The sequence below is a fragment of the Marmota marmota genome, unplaced genomic scaffold (assembly GCF_001458135.2).
Source record: "Marmota marmota marmota unplaced genomic scaffold, marMar, whole genome shotgun sequence".
In the NCBI taxonomy this organism is placed as follows: domain Eukaryota; kingdom Metazoa; phylum Chordata; class Mammalia; order Rodentia; family Sciuridae; genus Marmota; species Marmota marmota.
In genome coordinates this window covers 55208304-55232362 of record NW_026000026.1, presented here as the reverse complement: position 1 = coordinate 55232362, position 24059 = coordinate 55208304, and the positions used below count along the sequence as shown (strand labels likewise).

The 24059-nt window shown below is 35.0% G+C and overlaps 2 protein-coding genes across 15 annotated transcripts in view; one reads left to right on the top strand and one right to left on the bottom strand.

Annotated features, from left to right (window-relative positions):
• The window catches only part of Erap1 (endoplasmic reticulum aminopeptidase 1), a 109976-nt gene extending 100168 nt beyond the window's left edge, over positions 1-9808 (top strand). For all 3 annotated transcript variants that reach the window (XM_015483830.2, XM_015483823.2, XM_015483839.2), the window contains 8 exons: positions 725-804; positions 1293-1476; positions 2785-2941; positions 3576-3760; positions 4649-4810; positions 5306-5446; positions 5970-6051; positions 8089-9808. In XM_015483830.2, coding sequence (XP_015339316.1) covers positions 725-804; positions 1293-1476; positions 2785-2941; positions 3576-3760; positions 4649-4810; positions 5306-5446; positions 5970-6051; positions 8089-8244 — 1147 coding nt within the window. In that variant the 3' untranslated portion in view covers positions 8245-9808. The remainder of the gene's footprint in view (positions 1-724; positions 805-1292; positions 1477-2784; positions 2942-3575; positions 3761-4648; positions 4811-5305; positions 5447-5969; positions 6052-8088) is intronic.
• A 1312-nt stretch (positions 9809-11120) lies between these two features.
• Cast (calpastatin) overlaps positions 11121-24059 on the bottom strand; it is a 109965-nt gene continuing 97026 nt past the window's right edge. For 8 of the 12 annotated variants that reach the window (XM_048811472.1, XM_048811467.1, XM_048811464.1 and 5 more), the window contains 6 exons: positions 21059-21157; positions 18713-18817; positions 17307-17399; positions 15108-15173; positions 12688-12758; positions 11121-11737 (listed from right to left, as the gene is read on the bottom strand). In XM_048811472.1, the coding sequence (XP_048667429.1) occupies positions 12708-12758; positions 15108-15173; positions 17307-17399; positions 18713-18817; positions 21059-21157 (414 nt within the window). In that variant the 3' untranslated portion in view covers positions 11121-11737; positions 12688-12707. The remainder of the gene's footprint in view (positions 11738-12687; positions 12759-15107; positions 15174-17306; positions 17400-18712; positions 18818-21058; positions 21158-24059) is intronic. The other 4 variants (XM_048811465.1, XM_048811468.1, XM_048811475.1 and 1 more) reach the window with 1 other exon arrangement.

The window sequence follows — 24059 nt, the reverse complement described above, 5'->3', positions numbered from 1 at the left end:
GTTGGAGACATGATACCCCTTTGCCCCTAAGTATTTGTATAGTATTTACAAAAGAACAAAAAAACATTCACTATATAATCATAATATAATTATCAAAATTAGTAAATAAACTTGACACAATACTTTTATTTAAACTCTAATAAACTTTTCTAGTTGTCCTAAAATATCTTTATATTAAGATAGAAAAATATCTGCTTCAAGATTCAATATAGGAGTACATATCATATTTGTCTCATTGTTTTAGTCACCTTTTATTCTGAATCAATTATTCAGTCTTTGTGTTTCTTGACATTCTTGAAGAATATAGCCAGTATAGGATATTCTAATCTTTTAATTGTGTTTTCTACTGTTTTTTCATGATCAGATTCAGATTGTGCATCACAGACAGAAATTCCACAGATATGATGTTGTATCCTTCTGAGTATATGATTTAGAAGGCACATGATATCAATTTGTGTCTGTACTTGATCACTGTTTTAAATTAGGTCTCTGGCCTCTAATCACCAATCACTTAAGCCCCAATTCCCAGTTCTGCTCAAGGAGTCCAAGAAGGATGAATAGTGCCTGAGATGGAAAACACTCTGGATATGTTTTAGGATCTTGGATACAGCAGTTTTTATACCATCCTGTTCTAAGCTAGCCAGTGCCTAGTGCATGGCAGGTGATTTAAAAGCTGTTTGTTGAATGAATAAAAATATAAAGAATCTATCCTCCTTCCTTTTAGGTACCTATGGCATGTTCCATTGACATACATTACTAGCAAATCAGACTCAGTTGGTAGATTTTTGCTGAAGACAAAGACAGGTAACTTATTATGAAAGTTAAACTAGTTGAACTAAAGGAGAAACTGTAGAAATGTGTAGGATTTAAACACCAAGTTTCTTTTGCTGCTTATCTTGGTTAAAACAAAAGGGATTAGGTTAAAATATTGAAGAATTGCCAATGTAATGCCTGATAGAAATTAAAACAGTTGAGCTATGTAATGTGAAAAAGGAGGGATTACCAATGAAAATTCTCATTACTTTGTTAATACTACTGGGGCCTATAATATGTATGGTCAGAAATGCAGTTGCATTGCTTTCATAAATCTATATAAATCTCACAAAATTTGGTCTAAAGCTGGTGTTGGCTTTTGTCTATGGGTTGCTGTTGTCTGTTTCCTAAAAGGAATAAGTGATTTTAATTTGTTTGATATTAAACTTTTCTCTAGTTTCCTTGTCCAGTCTCTGATCAGAGAAGCTTTCATCAGTCAAGATAGTAAATGGAATTATGATTTGTTTTATTTGCTGTAGATGTGCTCATCCTCCCAGAAGCAGTGGAATGGATCAAATTTAATGTGCGAATGAGTGGCTATTACATTGTACATTATGAGGATGATGGATGGAATTCTTTGACTGGCCTTTTAAAAGGGGCACACACAGTAATCAGCAGTAATGATCGGGCGAGTCTCATTAACAATGCATTTCAGCTTGTCAGGTAATACAAGCTGTGCAAAGTCCTGGTTTATTTCTAAAAGCAGCTGTTATTATTCAGATTCTTGATTCTAAAGATGAAAGTGATTGATTGATTGCTAATGCAAAATTGAAAGGTGTTTCTTGTAAGTTCTTCTAACAATCCAAGGTTGCTTTTAACTTTGTAATTAACCTGCTATCTATCTGTTACTGGTAGGTAACTTGAAGTATGGAATCAGTATTTTAACCTTCCTCATTAACAATTCAGATCAGACTGTGGTAAATGTGTAGAAAGCCAAGAGACAACATTATTTTTCCATCCTTAAAGCCTGGTCCTACAGCTTTCCCTTGTCCAGCTATGGCCTCTCAGGTTTCTTCCATGCTGGGTCTTTGACCACCTTGCAGGCGTCTTAAAGACCAAATATACCAGGCCCAGTTATTTGCATTGAATCTGTTGATTTAAAGGAGAGATTTTCTCTAAACAACAGATACCTGAACTTCAGAACATTTCTATGAATATAGCTCATAACATTTGGCCCAACCAAATGACCTTTGCGTGGTTGAACAGAGAGTGAAAACGCTCCTTTTCCTTTTTTCTCCCATGACAATGATTTTAAGAAAATGCTTGCCAAGCCTTAAACTTCTTCAATCTTTAGGCAGAACTGAAGTCTTAAGGGTAACCATCCAGGTGGGAAGGGGTAGCTCTGTTATTCATGCCCCATGTCCTTCTACCCTGAGTGATGATTCTCCCTTCTGGTCCTCCTACCATCTCACTGGGCCTTCTAAGGTGACAAAAAGCAATGGGGGAGGAGGGTTGCTTATTTGTTTCTTTCTGCCTAAGATTCTGCTTGAGTCTTAGAAGGTTTTTGCTTAATTATATAAGCATATATGGTACTACTGAGACTTTGAACATCAACCCTCTATTAGGAAGAGTTTCTATGTGCATTCAGTGGCTTTTTGAAAGAGGCAAGATGTGCTTACACCAGGGATTCATACTTTTGCTGAATGGCAGTTTCTCTTGACCAGGTTTCCTAAAGGGTCTTTGATTGGCATCCCCTTCTTACCCAGAAAGCTCAGCACACAATCCAGTGCTTCCCGAGGGACTTGCAGTTCATCTTAACCACAAGCTAGTCCTAGCTCTCTTAACGAAACTTCTTCCCCAGTGTAATCTTGCCAGACGTTATATGTGACAGAAAAGGTACTAATGTAAAGGTTATTATTTATGAGGGGCTCATATATGATTGTTTTGCTAGAAGATTGTTACATTTTGAAGCAAAAAAGGTGATTTCCTGGATTTTCTTTTAAAACTGTAACCATGGTCTCTCTTGGTCAGCATCGGAAAGCTATCGATTGAAAAAGCCTTGGATTTAACCCTATACTTGAAACACGAAACTGAAATTATGCCTGTGTTCCAAGGTCTGAATGAGCTGATACCCATGTATAAGTTAATGGAGAAAAGAGATATGAATGAAGTGGAAACTCAATTCAAGGTAAAAACCTGAAGTAAATAGAAAAGTTATATAATTATGTTTTGATTTTCTTGTGTGTGAAAAAGCACTTACCTTCATGTATTTTTGTGTCTTCATATTAATATCAAGGAAATGCCAATAAAAGTTCAGTATGTGGATTGATTAGCAAAGATTTTGATTTTATTTGGCACTAAAATAGGAATGGCTGTATTAGAATTCTATACTTAATTGTCATGGATTGTTATTCCCTTCCTTCACACACTTTTTATTTCACTTTACTTCTTTATTACAATGGAGAATATTAAGATTTTCTGGGACTGTCAGGGGTACCTGAAAGAAGCACAAAATTGTTACTTTTGACAAAATGTCATAAAGTTTTATTGTATAATTTGCTCTTTAGTTTAAGAGTGGTAGTTCATCTTACAATATCTTTAGGAAAGATTGTTAAGCAAATACTAAAACCATTCATCATTATTTCTTGTTTTTCACTCTTTTCATAATTAAATATAAACAGAGATGCACAGTTTAAAAAGTAAGATTTGAATTAAGCTTTAAAAATCAGTCCCCATTACCTAAGGGAGCGCTCGATTATATAAACATGAAATGGCCTGTGATATCATGCCACATGTCACTGTCCCCTGTCCTACCCCTGCAGGCTTTCCTCATCAGGCTGCTGAGGGACCTCATTGATAAGCAGATATGGGCGGATGAAGGCTCCGTCTCAGAGCGAATGCTGCGGAGTCAGCTCCTCCTCCTTGCCTGTGTGCGCAAGTATCAGCCTTGTGTGCAGAAGGCAGAAGGCTATTTCAGAGAGTGGAGGGAATCCAATGGAAATAAGAGGTCAGTCCTACAGAATAACCAATTTGTTAATGAAAAAGGTATCTTTCCTGTTCCCCAACTTTGGTGCTGACCAATGAGAAAAACGAGTATAGACATGTCTCCAATAACTGCCCTTTTTTGGAAAATAAATTGTTTTTTAAGATTTATCTCTATATATCTCCCAACTTCCAGTTTTAAGAAATACTGGGAAGGAAATTCTGTGTAAGAAAGAGCCAAATATCTATGTAATTAGAAAGGGATTATAATAATTCCCATTTTTGTATAGCTAAATGAAAATCTTATCAAACTGAGATGGCCAGACCATACTGAAAAAGAGGCAATGCATTTTATAATACCATCTCTGAGCCTCTAAATTCCCTGACAGGGGTACCTAGTTATTGCTAACACTGTCTATGCAAGGTAGGATTCTCACCATATCTGGAAATCTCTATCTTTGTTCTTTTCTCTTTGAAGCTTAAATGCCATCCAGGAAACATGATGCCAACAATCTATATGCTGTGTTTAAAGAAATGCTTACAAAGCAGTGGTTCTATTGGATTCCCGACTTGCACTCATTGAGTAAAATTTGAGGCTATTTTGAATTTCTTTTGGCTTGAAAGGTGACCAACTATGGATTCACTCAACATTATTAAAAGATGATAGATATATGTGTTTATAAAAATTACATTTCTCATTGTTTTTAGAAGGTTGCTTAAAACCTGATTTTAGATATTTTCTCTTGCTTCTTTTTTATAAATGTAACTGAAGGAGAGCAGTAATTGTTGTGTATATTCCTAGGCATATTGTCGGAGTATGGGGCCAGTTCATCAGTTATTAATTGGTCGTTGTTATGCATCTAAATGTACTTTCTGCATCTCCAGTTCTCACAGGGTGTGTTCTTTCCCACAGCCTGCCTATCGATGTGACCTTGGCAGTGTTTGCTGTGGGGGCCCAGAACACAGAAGGCTGGGATTTTCTTTATAGTAAATATCAGTCTTCTTTGTCCAGTACCGAGAAAAGCCAGATTGAGTTTGCCCTTTGTACAAGCCAAAATAAAGAAAAGCTTCAGTGGTGAGTCATTCATTCATGTTCATATGGCCAAGGGAAATTAAATTAGATCAGATCATTCTGGCACCTATTTTTGTTCTCCTGGCCAGGAATTCCCTATTTTTGCTCAGAACATTTGTGCAAGTGGGCACACATCTAATGAAAAAGGCAAATAATTAGGGAGAACCAGGTGTTGGGGAAAATATTTAAAGGAATATATATTGTGTATCTTTAAAGAAATAATGTACTTGGAATATTTACTAGATATACCCGTCTTAACTACTCTTTTGAGCAATTAAGAGGCTATATGAGGATTGGTATTATGAATGTGATTTAAATGTTAGTTTTTATTATTATGTTGCTATAGTGGGTTTATCAGGACTCTGGTTCCCAATTTACCTTTTTGGCCTTTATTATTGGCAGACTGGTTTGTTCTTTTACAAGTTACTTTATTGTAGTTTTTTTATAACTATTTCATCACCTACTCATTGCTGACATTTCTTCTCTTAATCATTACAGGCTACTAGATCAAAGTTTTAAGGGAGATATAATAAAAACTCAGGACTTTCCATATATTCTTACACTCATTGCCAAAAACCCAGTGGGATATCCATTGGCCTGGCAGTTTCTGAGGGAAAATTGGAATAAGCTTGTACAAAAGTAAGTAATGCCAAAATGTCTTGCTGGGACTGGACAAGTTCTTTAACCTTCCTGCTTTAGCTTTGCTGTTTGTAAAAAAAATAGTAATAGTCTAAAGGGAGTTTTTTGATTGATGATAGGAAGTTGAGGTACTTAAAATATCCACATAAAATGTAAAACCTTGTTTCAATGTTAACTAATATATCTGGATAGTGAGGTTTTCCATTTGGTCTGGAGTGACCCCTCCCTGTACCCATTGAACTATCTGAAGTCAGCCTCCTACAGGTCAGCCTTATTAGCTGTTCGCATTTGCCTTTGTCTAGCTCTTGTAGCACTGCCTATCTCTATCATTTCTTTTAGATACTTAATCTTTTATTCAGATGTTGGCATGTATTATATTTTACCACTAGATCTTAACTCATTGGAGGATAGAGATCATATTTTACATCTTTTTCATGCCTCATCAGTTTTCCGTTAAATGCTATTACATATATGCTGAATGGATAAATATTTCACAATATATTTGAACAATTTCCATTTCTAGATTTGAACTTGGCTCGTCTTCCATAGCCCACATGGTAATGGGAACAACAAATCAATTCTCCACAAGAACACGGCTTGAAGAGGTAAAAGGGGGAAAAAATCTTTTAAACCTAAGTGACAATCAGCTACTAAATGTGGGAAGTCAAAATACTCTTAAAAGTTTGATGAACTAAAAATGGATTTTGTCATTTAGAAGCAGTTTGGGGTATTAACAAAAGCAAAAATTGGTTGCAAATAAACTAGTAAAAACTATGCCTTTTCTCAAACATGTTAAGTCTTTGCTCTGTAAGTAAAAATAGGGACATAAAAAGATACTTTGAGACAACAAGTCCTTGTTTAAGGAGTTAAAAGTGAGTGCTGGGGTTGCAAATGACTGAAGTGGTCATCAGCAGTCATGAAAGAGATGGATCTGCAATCTAGGTTCTTCACTATCCAAGCTCATGGTCTCCCTTCTACTTATGGCATATACCATCTACTTCCAGAAAGAATCTTAGGCATCTTATAAAATCCATCTGCAAAATAATTGTTAAAATTAAAAAAAGCTATGTTAGGGACAGGAGATAACTGAATGAGGAACTATACTAAGGATAATTATTACCATCCTATCCCTAAATTTATCACAGAGTTTCCTAGCAGTCAGACAAAAATGAGAAATCCACATGAGTTATTCTCATGGTCTAGTAAGAGGGAACATGAGACATACAAGTATTCTACAAAAGCAGACTTTCCTCCAGGCTTAAACTGCTTATTGCACAGAAAATGTTCTGAGAAGGCAGGTTTGAGTCAAATACTCAGTTGATGTACTACATTTGCAAGGCAGATGAGGACGGAGAGTGAGTTTTGGATCAGGAAAGGGTTGACAGATGGCTTTGCTACCGCTTGTGAAGAGAGGCTATTTTCTGGTAGTGCTATCATGATGGGTTCCTTCAGGATTAATGAAATATTTTGACCAACTAGTGAAATTACACATGTGCTTTGACCAAAGAGTACCCAACATGATTTTGAATGAACTGGGCATGTTGGGTACAACATCTTGGGTTCTGGAGAGTGAAACTAGGATGAGCTACAATACAAGGTGGAGCAGGAGCGGGTGGTCACCCCCAGTGAGATGTCCTGTGTTCAATTCATTGAGAAGTTGTACTGAGATGTAACTTTAAACAACTCTACCTCATTCTAAATTGGAATTTGAGCTTCCTAAACCCAATTATTACCCTGTCTCCCTTGCTTCTAGACTCATAATATGGTGTTCTGACATGGATTTTTAGTTGTCTGGAATCTATGTTGAAAAAAGAATACATCTTGGCCTACACTTGCTTTCTCACTACAATATCGAAAATTTATGGATTAATGCTGTGAAAATTTATGGGGAAAGGTTAAGAACCCCTTAAGGTGAAATAAAATAGCACAAAGTTCAGTGCTGCAGCAAAGCTACCTATCCCCCATGTGAGCTCAAGGGATTCAGATACCCAGAGGTGAAACCAAAACAGTATTTTTGAGGAGATAGCCAAGAGTCACTTATCTCTTTAAAAACTATGAGGAACTTTCTGTGATTTTTATCTTGTGAGAACAATACATGAATTGTGGATTAGGACAAAAAAATTGGCAAAGCTTGGAGTCTTACCACCCTAACTTGCTAACAGCCCTATTCCCTACAGTGTTTCCATAATGGCATACCAGACCAGGCCCGTGGAGAAAGGCTGCATTTATGTGGTTGGAACTGTTTTGCTTGGCAAAGAAGATACTCTGCATATTCTGCTTTTTAGATACCATGTTTTAAAAATATTGTTTGCATTTGTTTGTATAGAATAGAACACACATTAAATATAGACACACTCAATTAAATCTTAATTATAAAATGGTAAACACAGTGCAGCCCCGGCAACTGTGAATAAATAAGAGCTGCAGAGAAAAAAACACAAAACCTGACATCATGAGGCATGAGCTCATTTAATGTAGCTCAAGCTTATGTGTACCTAACCATATCCAGACACCTGGGGCTGCCTTATATATAGAATTTTGACAAATGCTGATATTTTGGCTTCAGTTTTAATTAGCCTGGGGTTATATTTGCTTAATGTAATAAAATAAATTTTAAAAAAATATATCTTTTTTCTCACAAGGTAAAAGGATTCTTCAGCTCTTTGAAAGAAAATGGTTCTCAGCTTCGTTGTGTCCAACAAACAATTGAAACCATCGAGGAAAACATACGTTGGATGGATAAAAATTTTGATAAAATCAGAGTGTGGCTGCAAAATGAAAAGCTTGACCTGCTGTAACAATTCATTTCTTGCCAAGTTCCTATGATCTATAATCACCAGAATTTTGTTGAATGTGAATGTTTTCAAATAGCAATGGTCATTTTGGCTCCAGCTGAAGATACTTCCTTTCCCCCTCAACTCTCTGCATTTGAGCATTTCACCCAACAGACAGCAATTCGTTTTTTCATCAATGGACTGTGGCTGCTATTTACAGGTGCCTTACGATGTAAACCCAAGTGGTGAGTTCCCTACCACAGAGTAAAGGACCTGATTCTTTTTGTTTTATATTTTATGCTTAAGCCATGCAGTGTCCAAACCCCTGTGCCCCATGTGTCTGTCATAAGCTGGCTCATTAATGTCCTTGTTAAGATGTAATAGTGAATACTGAACAATGAACACTGGATGAATAATTAAGGCAGAAATAGCTATGCTGGAGCTCTCCCGTTGACCCTTCCAGATATGTTGTTCACTCTTTCTTCCCACTTCAGGTCCAGGTGCTGATGTGTAGGGCCCAAGTCATCAGGCTTCCTTGTCCTCTGAATTTAGTCAATGGCAAGCCCATGAGTTTGGAGCTGGGGTTGGGTGAGGAGAAGGTGCAAATATTTATTCCTTTGCAGGCTGCCGCAGACTGCTCTCCACCAAAGGCCATATCTCTTGGGAGGTGGCCCTTTTTTCCACAGTCTTCTCCATCTCTGGATTCTGTGATCCTTTCTGCACAAGGAAATGCAATGGGAGCCTGGCACTACCAGTCCTGGAGATTGTGATTTTCACACATGCTGCCCACATCTTCGTAAAACATCCTTGTTTAGAACCCTCCTCAGATTATTCTGAATGTCAACTATTTTCTCAGGAACCCTGATAGAGTATCCCTTCTGGAAAAAAGTATAGAGTGCATTCAGGTCCATAGGACACACCTTTCATTTGCTCTGGAGAGCTGTTGATTCTTAGGTAGAGAGGTGATGATTTCTCCTTCTGCTCCTCATTTGATATAGTTTTTAATTCCCAAATAATACATCATTGGCACTTATTGCCAATAAATCATTGTAGAGTCAAAAATATATGTTAATACACTGGGAACCCAAAATTATTTGCTTATTTTAGGCTAAATAAAGACAATGTATTATTTGGAGACTTACATGTGAATTTTTGAATATATGACTTTTTTTAATATATTGCATATTTCAAGATAAAGGTATATGATAGTCACAAAAAATGTTAAAATATGTTGCTCTAATACACTATGGAATACAGTGACTCTTGGAAATAAATGTTTACTATTTCATTTTATATCTATTGGATGGTTGATGTTTTAAGAATTAAAAAAGTTTAAAAACTCACTGGTAATATCTCCCTAGACTAATTTACTTCTAACAATAATACAAAGCCACAATTTTAATGTAAAATATTTTGCTTTAATGATGTTTTATTTCTTGATTAATGAAACACAGAAATATTGATTTTCAATTTTGGTCACTTGAGGAAACGATCTACTTTGGAAAAACTGATTTTCTAAACAGATACAATATTGCCACAACAATGTGTGGAAACCTTTTTGGTAATAAAAATATTTGTCTGTTCTTTACTTCTGAGTGGATATTTGCAATCATTTTCTCCTGAATAGATTTTTTTTTTTAAAAAAGAACTGCTTTAGATCCCATTCTTTCTCAAGTCATTGTGAATTACTAGCAAACATTCAAGTTTAAAGAAATTTCTAATAAAAAAAGGTATATTCCCAAGCATCTCAAATTAATGCGTACTTTTCTAGGCATTCTTAAACCTGTGGATCTTTCTATATCATTTAAAAATATCTCTCTATATTCATGGAAATTAGTAATAGTGCAACCATATCCTTGCACACAAAATGTCAGTGGTCAAAGATTTCAGTCTTTTTAAAAATGAACAAAAAGAGCAATACCTAATACTGCCCAAATAGGAGAATTAGGTACAGAGTTAAAGTTCATCAAGAAAAGTGTTTTTTTCCTTTTCTTGTTAATGGTTTGAATGTAGAATCATGACTACTTTTCTGATGGGACAGAGACTTGTTTTAAGTAGTGAGGTTTGAAATCCTATAGATATGTGCCTGATTTGTAGAGAATCCTTTTAGAAAGTGTTAACAAATTCAAGGCCCATTATATGCAGTGTTATTGTTACTTGTCCTCACCCCCATTAGACAGCACTGGTCAGATTATATTCATGTTTAAGTGAAGTTAGTGAAGTTCTAACAAAAATTTTAAATTGATTTTAAGGAAGGCTGTGCTCTCTAGAAACAAGAAATTCCAATCTGTTTTATTATATGTATCTGACATCTTTTCCTGCATCCACTGCCAGGAAATAAAGATGAAATTAATTATTTATCAAAATCCATCAATGATATCAGTGCAATGCTCATAAACTATTCATTCAGAAAGATATGAGAAACGACTCAAAGTTGCAGGACATCAGAGTTTAGTTCCTGAATTACTGTGGGGGAAAATCAGATTTTAGATTTTAGTGTACATATATACATATGTGTGTGTATTTTTTGCTTTTATTTTAAAGCAAAACTTTATTTTTGTATTTAGAAAACTAAACTTTCATAAAGCCAGATGCAATACAGTGCAAAGACTAATGTGATAAATGGCTCTAAGCAAACAATTGCTGTTTAGGCTTTATGTAGAGAGAGTAGAAAATACAGTTTAATAACATGCTATACCAACAAAATTCAAGCCATATGAATATTAAATGTTCTTGTTCTTGAAGGATTAAATGTTCTTGTTCTTGAAGCTTACTACACATCATCTAGCCTGTGTCTTAATCTTTTGCTGACTTGATTAAAGTCTCAGTGAGTTTTCTCTGACTATAAGGTACAGAAGTCCTCACCCCTGGAAATGAAGAGTTCAAACTGAAAAGGAGGATTGGTGCTTCCTGGTTTGTCCAGGTTACATAGTATTCATTTATTATTAGCAGCCCAAGAGGAGATATGTGCCCAATGTACAATATTTTATGTTTGACCTACAAACATTAACCCAAAGAAACATCAAACACAGTTCTGAAGCCCAAGAGAAAAGAGGTAAATAAGAAATCAGAACATTGATAAATGTTTGTTTAAAGCTTTGTTTTCCAAATGCTAAAAAAATATAATAATAAGTGCAAACTGAAAATGCTAATGAGATTTACAGGCACTGTGTTAGAATGTGCAAAGTCTGCAAGATTTTTCTTTCTATTTTTCTTTGGGGGGGTATTTAAGAAATTTTATCAAATATATTTCTTACAAATATAAAGCTTCCTTTCTCTCCCAACTGAAGGCAATTTAAAAAAAAAATTAAAAGTTCATCAACACTCAGTACAATAACACAGGTGAATCAGACAAATTCATTTTCTTTCTGGAAAAGAATAACAAACACTGTTTAGAATGTCAAACGACTTAACCGATACCACTATCTAGAAGCCACCCAGAAGAATGTTCTGTTGCCAAAGTCTTTATTCTTCAAAAGTCACCATCCACCAGCTGAAGATTTTTATATGTAGATACCTTGAAAAATTCAAATAAATCCAGTGAACCCTTTGATACATAATTTACATATCACAAGCACAGAAAATATGCTATGTAGTGAAAGTATTGTGTAACACACAAGAAGAAGCAATTTCCTATTTTAAGGAAATATGAGAGTATTCATAGAAAATTTTCATTAAACTCTGGAAAAAATCTTACAGCAGTTCTTTCTTATCACTATACCTCCCCTCTTTATAGGATCCATAAAAATGGATTGTGGTGAGAGAACTGAACCTGAGTTAGTCTACAATTTGAGTTCTCCTCGGCTTTGGTCAGTTAGCAGAGGTATACTATTGTGGCTTATGGTAAGATCTCCCTGCTCTGACAATTTCCACAAGGACCCATCTCTCAAGACAGATCTTAGAAATTCCTTCATCTGCTGGATTTTATCTTCATCTTCAGGCATCATAAATTAGAACCAAACATAGTACTTTACTTTCCAAAATTAAAACAAATAAAAATCAATCTTTTCCTTTGCCTTTGTTCCTTAAACCCTGTAATTTCTACTAGACTCTAAAGGGTACTCCCCCCGACTCACACACTGTATGTATATTGATATGTTGGTGCAATGTGAACCAAGGTCATTTCACTACAAGTTGTAACATTAATTTTGCTTTGCTACAGTAACTTGAAGTCGTAGCATTTGAATTTTGAAGTTCAATTGGCTTTAGCTAGTCATTTACTTAAGAATCTTCTCTAATAACAAAATCTTAATCATAAGATTAATGTTTTTAAACATTCTAATATTACAATAATCCCATTTTGCATTCCTCAGATAATGTCTGATTACTCTGAAATTGTGCAAGGTGCATTTCATGATGATAGTATAAAAAAAGCATGAAGTATTTAAGAGGTGGACTTGAATGCTTTCCACATAACACAGGTTGACAGAAGAAACAAAATAGTCTTCATTTACAACGAACACTCACCTTACCAAACAGTGTAAACTTTAACTTGTTTTTCTTTCATCAGTTTTTGGCTTGGAAGCTTCCTCCATTGTCTAAAAGGGAGAGCAAAACCATCAGTGAGCTCCTTTTTTGGATTAAGTGTCAAAAACAGGGAAGGTTTATGAGGAATAGGCTTGTCAAATTCAAAGATGATGGTAATGTGAAAATAGGTTGGTTCTAAGTTTCTCTTCTTCAACTGACCAGAACACTGTGTCTTCTTCCCCTTTGATCTTCTAATAGAAAAATAATTTTAAGTGATCCCAAATTTCTCACTCTAAACATTTTTATATTTATATGAATTTATTTATGCAGTGCTGGAGATGTAACCCAGTGTCTTACTCGCAAATGCTCTTCCACTGAGCTATTACCCAAACCCTATAAACTTGTTTTTTGAAAAGCCATTGGTAGGCAACTTTTAAATATGGACAGGTCTTCTTGGATGGCAGTATTTTATCATTCTATAGTGATCCATTATTTTCCCATATTTAGGGCTGTAACTGGCTAGCTAATACACTCATTATACAGGGTTATTAAGTTTTCTATTTTCATTAAGGGGCTAATCAAATACTTAATATAAATAAAATTAAATAATAAGCAAGTAAGTACTTAATCCATCTAAGATATAATGGTATTAGTAACTGTCAATTATGAGTCCTGTTTCTTGTATCCTTTAATAGAATCTAATATAGAAGATTTCATAATCTTGTTCTTAAGAGTTTTAATGCAAATAGTCTAGTTTTAAAAACTGTACCTTTAATTTCCCATTATAATCAGAGGATCATAATTATAACCATGTGAGTCATACATTCTTGGAATTAGAAGAGACCTATAAATTGTCAAATCCAATGTCTATTGCTGACCACGACATGAGTTATTTTAACAATAGGAAGCTCCCAAAAGTTGTCCATTAATATTCAACTAACTCCAAACCTTGGCCTTGACACTATGACTTCCATTCATTACCTTTCATTCTACTTTCTAGAGCAACATGAAGACTTATGTACTGATATAGTCTGCATGCCGAATGCCCTCCAGAAGTCCATGTATGAAAGGATTGGTCCCCAGGGTGGCACTGTTGGTGGGTGCTATGGACCTTTAAGAGGGTGGGGCCTTATGGGAAGTCCTTGGGCCAGTAGGGGCATGCCCTCAAAGTGGACTGTGGTAAACCATTTCTTCTTCCTTTTTTTTTCTTTTTTCTTTTTGCTTCCTGGCTGATGAAGTGAGCAGTTTGCTTTGGCACGTGTTCTCACCATGATGTGTGCCTTACCAGAAGACCAAAGCAAGGGGGAAAACTGAACATGGGCTTGAATCTCCAAAAGCCATGAGCCAAAACAAACCTTTTCTCTTTATATGTTAATTGCCTTAGATATTCACTATAGTGACAGATACATGACTAATACATGAACTAATAATCTCATTATGTACTAATCTCCCTAATAGTTGCAGTCTAATGAATATATTTGACCATAGAAACTGAATAACTATCTCCCCTAATTTTATATACTATTTTCATGCCCTAAAATTTATATAAATTATATATTCTGGTATTATTGAAATAAAGGCAGAAAATTTGAATTGTGTTAAGAACATTCACAATTTATTTTGATTTTTAAAGCTCCAATTATTTAGAAGTTATTAATATATTACTGATATATTACTACTTAGTAATATAATAATATTAAATATATTTTACACTGAAATCTAAAATTACTTAGCATATCATGTATATACATGTACCTATCTACATACACATATGCATTAAGTATATTTTTAAAATTCAGTTTCTTGGGCAAGAAATGCTAGAGCTAGCTAGTGCTTAAAAATCTTTTATTGTAAATAGCTGTTATGGTTTAGCTATAAAGTTTTCCCTGAAAAGCTTATGTGTTGCTCTACTGTTATGTATGTATATCTAAAAAAGAACAACAACAACAACAAAAAAAACAATAAAAAAGCTCATGTGTTAGAAATATGATATGCAACGTAGGAACATTCAGAAGTGAAATGATTAGATTGTAAGAGCTGTAACCTATTCAGTAGATGAACCCATTTGACAGATTAAGAATTTGAAAGGATTAGGACACTGGGAGGTAACTGTAGGCAGGCGGGGCACAGCTAGAGGAAGTATGTCACTGGGAGTGTACTCTTGGGGATTTTATTTTGCTCTGCTCCTTGTTCTCTCTCTCTCTCTCCCCACACCCCTTTCTCCTTCTCATGCGTGGACTGAACCTCTGAAACTATGAACCTAAAATAAACTTTTCTTTCCTTTAAATTGTTCTTGTCAGATGATTTGGTCACAGCAACAAAAAGTTGACTTACAATAAGAAACTAAATTACTACCAGGGATAAATCCTACTTCCATGTAATTGCTAAACTAATGTTTAGTTTAACAGCCTCATGTTTACCTTTTCTGAATCCTTCGCTTCACCTCCATTTTGGGATGATTTGGAACTGGAAGCCTCCTTCTTATCCTAAAGCAAAGGAAATGCAATGAGGTTACTTGCTGTCATCAATCCATCTAGCAACTAACTCCTGGCTATGATCAAATTAATCTAGACTATTTTTACAAGCAGCCTGTAAATTCCCAATTTAATTAATAACAGGTGTTTTAGTCATGAGTTTTTAAAACAATGGTGAATGTACACAGAAGTGTTTAAGGCAGGAAGTTAAAAGATTAAAAATAAGGTATGAAGTGAGCATCCTATGGATGATCTGCTGAGTTCCATGGTATGTGACTCACACACAACTAATTCTGATCATCAAAATGGAACTTGTCCATCATCAAAAAGACAAGAAATAACAAGTGTTTTCTCAAGGGGGTGGAGAAAAGAGAATCTTAGTACATACACTATTGATGGGAATGTAGATTGGTCCAACTATTAAGGAAAACAGTGTGAATACTAAAGAATTAAAAATAGAACTATCATACACCCCAGCAATCCTTCTTCTGAGCATATGCTCAAAGGAGGTGAAATTACGCCCTCAAAAAGGTATCTGCACTCCTATGTTCCTTATAGTATCATTTACAATAGCCAAGATATGAAAATAAGCTAAATATACTTAGATAAATAAAAGAAGAAAATGGCAATTATACACAATGAAATACTATTCAAGCCTTAAAAAAGGACAGCTTGCCATTTGCCACAGCATGGACACACCAGGAGGACAATGCTAATTGAAGTATTCCAGGCACAGAAAGCAAAATATTGAATGATCTCATGTAGATTACAACAAAAGAAAAGCAGTCAGGCGCAGTGGTACATGTCTGTAATCTCAGGAGCTTGGGAGGCTGAGGCAGGAGGATAGCAAGTTCAAAGCCAGCCTAAGCAACTCAGTGGGACCTTGTCCCTAAATAAAATACAAAATAGGGCTGGGGATGTGACTCAGTGGTTGAGTGCCCCTGAGTTCAATCCTTGGTACCAAAAAATAAAATAAAATAGAAAAGCTTAAATACACAGAGAGAACGAACAGTGGTTACCATGGGCAGGGCAGGCATAGGGGGCAGGAAATTAGGGAGATGTGTGATGTGTGTCAAAGAACATGAAATAGCAAATAAGTAGGATGAACAAGTCTAGAGATCTAAATCACATTATAAGGAGAAAGTTATAAAATTATATTGTATAAGAAATTTTTGTTAAGTAGATTTTAGCTGCTTGTCACAAAAATGTAATAATAAATTAATAATAACCAATATGTCAATCTGCTTCACTACAGTAACCATTTTCCTATCTTTATGGATCCCATAACATCATGTAAACCTCAAATATACACAAAAACAATTGATGAAAACAAACAAAATAAACTGTACATAAAACACACACACACACACACATACACACAAAATGAAACCAAAACTCAGAGCATTTTTGGACTGGCTTTTGTAGTTAAAACCAAGACATTGTTGTCAGTGTTATGTGGAGAAATTTAACAATGCAAACAACTGCAGAACTGGAGTAGGTTACATAGGAAAATAAAATCCATTTACCATAAAAAGATATTAGGAGTTTCCAAGTGTGAAATAGGATATTGAGGAGGTCTACAAAGGAAATCACCCAATACAAAAAGACCAACTATGCCATGATTGGAAGCTATGATTAATAATAACCAAAGCAAGGTTAAATCTAAGATCTGCAGGATGTATTGTTCTGAGAATAATAGCGAAGGAATTCATTTCATGTTTCCTTCTATGTGAATTAAGGGTGGCCATGGTTTACAGGTACAGAACCTCACACTTGTTGAATTAGACATTAGTTTTTCATTCACTTTTAATCACATTTTGAGAATCTGCTAAGTATCAGGCATTTTGCTACTGCTGAGCACACAGGTCATCAGTGAATGATGACCATTATTCCAACTCTGTTTACATCACAGGACCCAGCTTATAAACACCAAATACTATTGGCTTAAATAAATATTAACAGAATTCTGGACAGGCTGCTTGTCATCCCTGGGGACACATTAAAAGTGTTCAGAAATGGTGCATTTTTATGCTATTGTAAAAGAGTGCACCTCTATTTATTTTAATTTTCACCTTTATTTTATTTTATCTTGAATTTATAAATCTTTGTAGCATAAACCCAATCTTGCCATTTGCCTCAGTTTACCTGCCCATCATCGTCCAGGAGGTGTCTGTATTCAGGTGGGATAGTGTCATCTCTTTCCCCCAGCTTGTCTCTGTGTTCAGCTTTAGTTCTTTCCTATAAACATTGACAGACATAATGACTCTTCATTTCCTCCTTCACTTAGAAAAATACATTCTAGGATGCAGCATTTGTTTTACTCTTCTGAGGCAAAACATATGCTCTGTGTTTATTTTTTAAGCAATAAAACAACAAAATAGATGACAACAGTTAGTGAAAAAATGTCAACCCATATGTTTCTATATATCAGCCTATATCTGTGAAGTTTCTGTTTGTATTTTAAATTGAAATAAAGGATTAAATAATTATCTTCAGGAGCCACATTAGGAGAGAAAAACCCAAGGGCATAAAATAAGTTTTTTCTTGTTCAAATTTCAAATAAAATACATTGACATGTCAGAAGGTCATATTTACAGCTTCAACTATTTTTAACCAACTCTGAAGGAGTTGACAATTGTAGAAAATCTGATGCTTGTGTTGCAGTGAGGAAGCACCTGCTGGTGTATAAGCCATACTTGCCCCAGCATCCCCAACTGTGGGTCTCTGCTAGGCTCCGTACAGATTCTGGGACCCTCCCTGCAAGTGGAGTAGAGTTGATTTTTCTGAATTATTAGAATTTCACTTTCCAAATATAAATTAAGTTAACATTCACTATTCCTGTGATGGAATGACAATTGCAGAAATGCCAGAAATGCCCTGCCTTTGTGACATTGATTTGGCCGATCAGATAGTTACATTGTGGTTCTAAGCTAGTTTCAAAGCAGCTGAAATAGATTAAGTATTGTGCACTGAGTATAAATAAGTGCTTATACCTAGTATATCAAATGTATAGAATTAACTGTGCCCTCTTCATAGTGCTGAACTCAGCCCAAGGCCTCTCATTTGGAGTTTGATTTCAGATTTAGTTATACATGCAAGAGAAGGCTGCTGGGGGAAACCTCTGACCAATACATGACCTTCGACACTACTAGCACACAAAATGTGTTCAATTAAAAAGTGCACACATATGCATATCATATGTATGATGTCCTTATTCCCAAGTAAAACTAGGAAAAGGTAATGCAAAAGAAGAAAACAGAATTAAGAAAGCATAACTGCACTGTGTAACAATGGAAACATCACTACAAGGTCAGGTCTCACAAATAGGACATATGACTGTCTTAGTGTCTGTGCGACAAACATAATCCTTCAAGAGGAAATAAAGAAATGCCACATAGACCACAGGGCAGAAAAAACAATGAAACTCAAATTAGCCAACTGTTCACTTAGGCCAGCTAAATATAATATCAGAGGTATTTTTTTTCCCTTTTTGTGGAGGATGGGATATTATATGCTTTAAAAACCTTACATGAATAATTTTTTTTTTTTACCTTCACTTTATCTTCCATTGGTTTGTTCTCATCTGGGTCAGGCTGCCTTTGCCCGAGACTATCAGAAAGTTTATCCAAGGCATCGTCAAGCTCTTTGTCTCTCTGCTAAAAAAGTAAATAATTCTAAATTAGTTACTGCTTAGTCAAACTGTATCAGAGGCAAGTAAGCCAAAGAGCCCCATTTTTTCAGGAGTGGACTTGTTTTCTTGGAAGAGAAACTGGGTGGGTTGCAGGAATAGATATGGTTACAGAAGTTGAGTGAAAGGGAGAGGCAGCAGTAATACGTGTCCATTTGACTGGGTTGGAGCACCAGGGCCATATGCTCACCCTGCCCAGAATTCTGGAAAAAAACCCCACCAAATTATGGAATTCTCTGTGGTAGTGTCAGGGGCTGCACCCCAACAGGTGACCCAGAGGTTACCCTCACCCTAGAGGGTCCAAACGTAAATGAACCAGTCACTTTCCTTTTATTTAGATATTAAACACAATTATTTTTTAAAAAAGGATATGACAATCCACAGATGTCAGATGGTTAGCAGGTGGGATTTTGCAAAAGAAGATGAGTATTTCATTGGTGTTGTGGGTACACATGACAAACAGATCTAGAAAGTACATTCAAGAAGTACAGCATGACCACAGCAAATTGTGGGAAGCCATACAGCACATTTCCATCCCAGTACTTCCTGGAGCACAAAACTCCAGAGACAAACTGGTATCACAAGAGTGAATAGGGATTCTCTGCCATAGCAGGGAGGAGGGGATTCAAAAGACTTCAGAGAATTTCTGCACTGGTGGGGAATCGGGAATGGTGCAATCACCAAGAAGCCCATAGAAGTGAAAATGTCCAATGTCCCAGCAAAGAAAACTCAGGCGAATTATGATGGTTTAGTTGACTCCTAATACCCAAACACATTCATTTGAATAAATCTTTTTGCCTAGTTTTAGGGATGTCTTCAAATAAAACATGGAGTCAAACTAGACTCTGATGGGGAAAGTGAAGGATCATCACAAGATGTATTTGTGAAAGGCAAAAGGCTTTTGATTACTGTTTCTTAATAGACTCAATAACCTCCGGCCTGAATAGGTGTTAGGAACTGAAATACATATAGCAGCTTGAGTTATTACTGATTCTGTTACACAAGAACTTCTGCCATTAGGGAAACACACACACACACACACACACACACACACACACACACACACACTTTAGAGCCCAGAATTGCAGCTGCTAATGGGGAAATTCCCAGTGGCCCAGTCTGGGCTTTGTCATCTGTGCTTCTGGATATTTTCAGATGGTCCTGAGACTGACCAGACAGGATGAAAATCCATCAGAATCTGAGACTCCAGCACTAAGTAAGCTTTGAAGTTACATCAAAAGAAAAGGCAGCACAGCTGACCTCACCATAGCGACTTCATCTCTTTCTAGCAAATGAGGCATTGTTCCCAACAGGGAAGATGGGGACCTGGCTGGAGGCCACTCTTTATCTTCTGATGTGTTGTAGATAATGTATCATTTAACATAGTACAGATAATTAATCAAGGAAGTCTAGAACAGCTTTGGACCTATGGCCTTGCTTCAGAACTTGTAAACAATTAAAACACTATTGATGCATGAAAATGACAAATTTTTACTGGTGTGAATGGGGAAAACAATGCTATTCAATAACATGCTTGTAATTTTCGGGGGGGGGGGGCAGGAGAAACTTAAATACTGCAAAATTGCATAAAATAAATCTGAGGTTAAATAACCTGTAGTAAATTATAGCATGTGCCAAAAACTTCATAAAGAAAAAAAAAATCAATTATCAGGAAAGCTAAGGAATTTTTCAAATCGAGTAATTAAAATACATACACAATATATATTATTGTACTTGCAATTATGGTAAAGCAGCAATCATGTTAAGGTCCTTGACTGTGAGTAAAATGGTTTCACATATGTCATTTCATTTAACCACTTCACAGATATTCTCTGCCATCTCCCAATATAGCCAGACTAGGATTTTCTAAAATGGAAAGTGCCTAATCTAATAATCTTGTCTATTTTCATTTGATGTAAGCAGGTATCCTATTTTCTTTCTTATTGCTGTTTTTGGAATATTTTAATTCCAATATCTTTTGGAATATTTAGATAAACTGTTTTAGACATATAGTTTTCCATTTTTGTGTCTTTATTTTTCTATTCAATTCTTTTTCTTTATATCAGTCTAACATCTTATAGCACCTTTTACTTTCTAATCTGCTGCCAATAATATACATAGCATATATAATGTCATCTACAATGCGTTACATACAAATAGTCATAGTTACAAGTATACATAAGTGTTCCAAATAAGATAAGTTGCTTACCAAATTGTCAGGTGGGGGCTTTGCAGGGTGGGTGGCTGAAGCTGGGGTTTGGGAAACCACTTCTGAGATGACAGCAGAAAGTTTATCATCTGCAAATTCCTTTTATGAAAAATTTTTTTGTCAGTAATATGTTACATATAAAATCATGCCCACAAGGCTTTGAAGATAGCTCTAATGACTGTTCATTCTCTTGATTCAAATACATGCAGAGCAACACAACTTAAAAGCAATGTTTTCCATTTCATCTCTAAAGCATTGTTTTATACTATTTTCTATTCTGTAGTCATATTTATTATTCTAAATATTAACTGTTCAATAATGACTTATAGTTCTGGAATTTGTTTATATACTTCCCTTTGTACACTTAACGTTGTTCAAAGGTTTTCAAGTTTTTGACAACAAACGATCTAACTAAGCTTTAGAAGTGAGTGTTTATAGTGCTGGCTATATTCTACCCAGTTGCCCTCTCAGAGTTGCTAGGAGTTTGTGCTGCTAAAAAACAATGAATGAGTGTGTTTCTGATACATGTAATATGATGCAAACTGTTGCTTCAATATTACAATATATGGTGTAAAGTTACAGTTTAATATTTTTCCTGAATGTTGGATAATTATTCCAGAAACTTTCTGAAATAATTTCTTCTCACTTTATTTTAAACAATATACTAAATTTGTCATTTATGTCCACTTCTTAATTTTCTTTAACTGACTTAAGCCATGTTTACTCTCTGAATCATAAATAAGAGACATGATTACTGTATAACATATGCTAGTGCTCAGCTGTATTAATCTTCCATAAAAATACCGAAAAGAAGTTTTCCATACTTTGGTTTTCCATATTTTTATACATTTACTTTCCAAATATATTTTAGAATAATTCAAGTTACAGAAAGTACCTTATTGCTATTTTAAAAACAAATTAATACATATAAAATGACTTGAAGTAATTATAAACATTCTTTTAGATATTTAGATAACTGTCTTAGACATAGTTTTCCATTTTTGTGTCTTTATTTTTCTATTCAATTCTTTTTTTTCTTTACATAAGTCTAACATCTTACAGCACTTTTATTATCTAATCTGTTGCCTGTTTTATTAGCTAATCTATTTCATAGCATATATAATGTCATCTACAAATGTTATATACAAATAGTCATAGTTACAAGTATACACAAGTGTATCTTTTTAATGTGTTATTTTTTAATCTGTCATTATTCCTCCATAAATTATACAGAAATGACTATAAAATCAAATTTTCATAGTTTTTAAGGGAAATGAAATCAGTTTGATATTTAATATATGATTATTGAAATTAAATAGATACTATGTAACACATTAAGGGATTACCTATCCTTTCTAAGTTTTTAATTAAAACATGAATGTATGTAAAATTCCAAATATATCTTTTATATGAACATAATTACTTGATTGTTTCTCTATGATTTTCCTGTGAGTGAATGAATGACTCAGTGCCCCTGGGTTCAATGATGTTTTTAATTTTTTTTATTTTGAGACAGGGTCTTGCTAAGTTACTTAGAGCCTTGCTAGATTGCTGAGGCTGGCCTTGAATTTGCAATCCTCCTGCCTCAGCCTCCCAGGGCACTAGGATTACAGGTGTGAGTCACCACATCTGATGAATGCTTAACTTATGATAAAAGCTAGTGACTACTTTAAAAACTTGTTATAGTTCATTCTAGTAATCTTTTTATACCTAAAAATTTAAGTGCCTTTGGATGATATTGCTATATTCAATGAAGCTTTAAGATTTGGACCATAATCCCTGTAGAAGCAAGCATGTATAACACTATCTTTTTCATGACATATTCATCACCTGGAAACTACCTGAGTGTTAAACACGTAAAAGAGTTATCTCTAGAGCTCTGGCAGGAGGTAAGCTGGGGGACAGGTCTAATCTCTTCTTCAGTTTTCCTTTGTTCAAATTTTATGAATTGTTTTATTTTGTATTTTTGTTTGTTATCTCATTAGAAAACCGTTATATGTAGTGATTACTAATAATTTTGTGTGCTGATTGTTACTTTTACTTGTTCTTGATTTCTTACTTTCACAATGGATTGTACTTTTTAAAGACCTTCTTCTTTTATACCTGCCAGTGCTTTATAGACATCCATAAAAATCAACTGGGGATTGGCTTTGAACTATCAATAATTAGGTTGATCTCTAACACTGATTATTACCTTGTTCTCATTTTAGAATTTCATTCTATTTATACAATCTTTATTTTTTAGAGAGAGAGATTTTTTAATATTTATTTTTTAGTTTTTGGTGGACACAATATCTTTATTTTATTTTTATGTGGTGCTGAGATCAAACCCAGCGCCCCACGCATGCCAGGTGAGCGTGAGCGTGCTACCGCTTGAGCCACATCCCCAGACCCGCACAATCTTTTCCTCTTTTTCATTTGCTGCTGTTTTGTAATGTATTAGTTTTTTTCAGAAGAAACAACCACTTCAAGCTTCACTTATGCTGCTGCTTTCATCTGTTATTATGAGTCCTTTGCTTCCTCTGCTCCTAGGTTAGTGAGTCTTTTGGGTGGTCATGTTACTACCACTTTTAGCTACTTAAATTTAAAATTCAACAAACTTTTGGTTTATCAAGTTTTTCTTTCTCTGTTATTGAAAAAGGCATTTATGACAATAAATACATCTCATGAGTACTGCTTTGGTTGCTTCACAAAGTCTTTTAATTTGTAATGTCATCTTGATGTTTTTTTTCTTGTGGATTGAACCCAGGGTACTTAACCACTGAGCTATATACCCAGCTCTTTTTATATTTATTTTGCAACAGGGTCTTGCTAAGTTGCTTGGGGCATTATTAAATTGCTGAGGCTTGCTTAGAACTCACCATCCTCCTGCCACAGCCTCCCTAGCTGCTGGGATTGACAGGCATATGACACCATATGCCTGCTCTTCTTGATTTTTTTAAAAGATAATCTATTTTGAATTTACTACTTAATTTCTGTCACCTTAGGGGAATATTTTAAA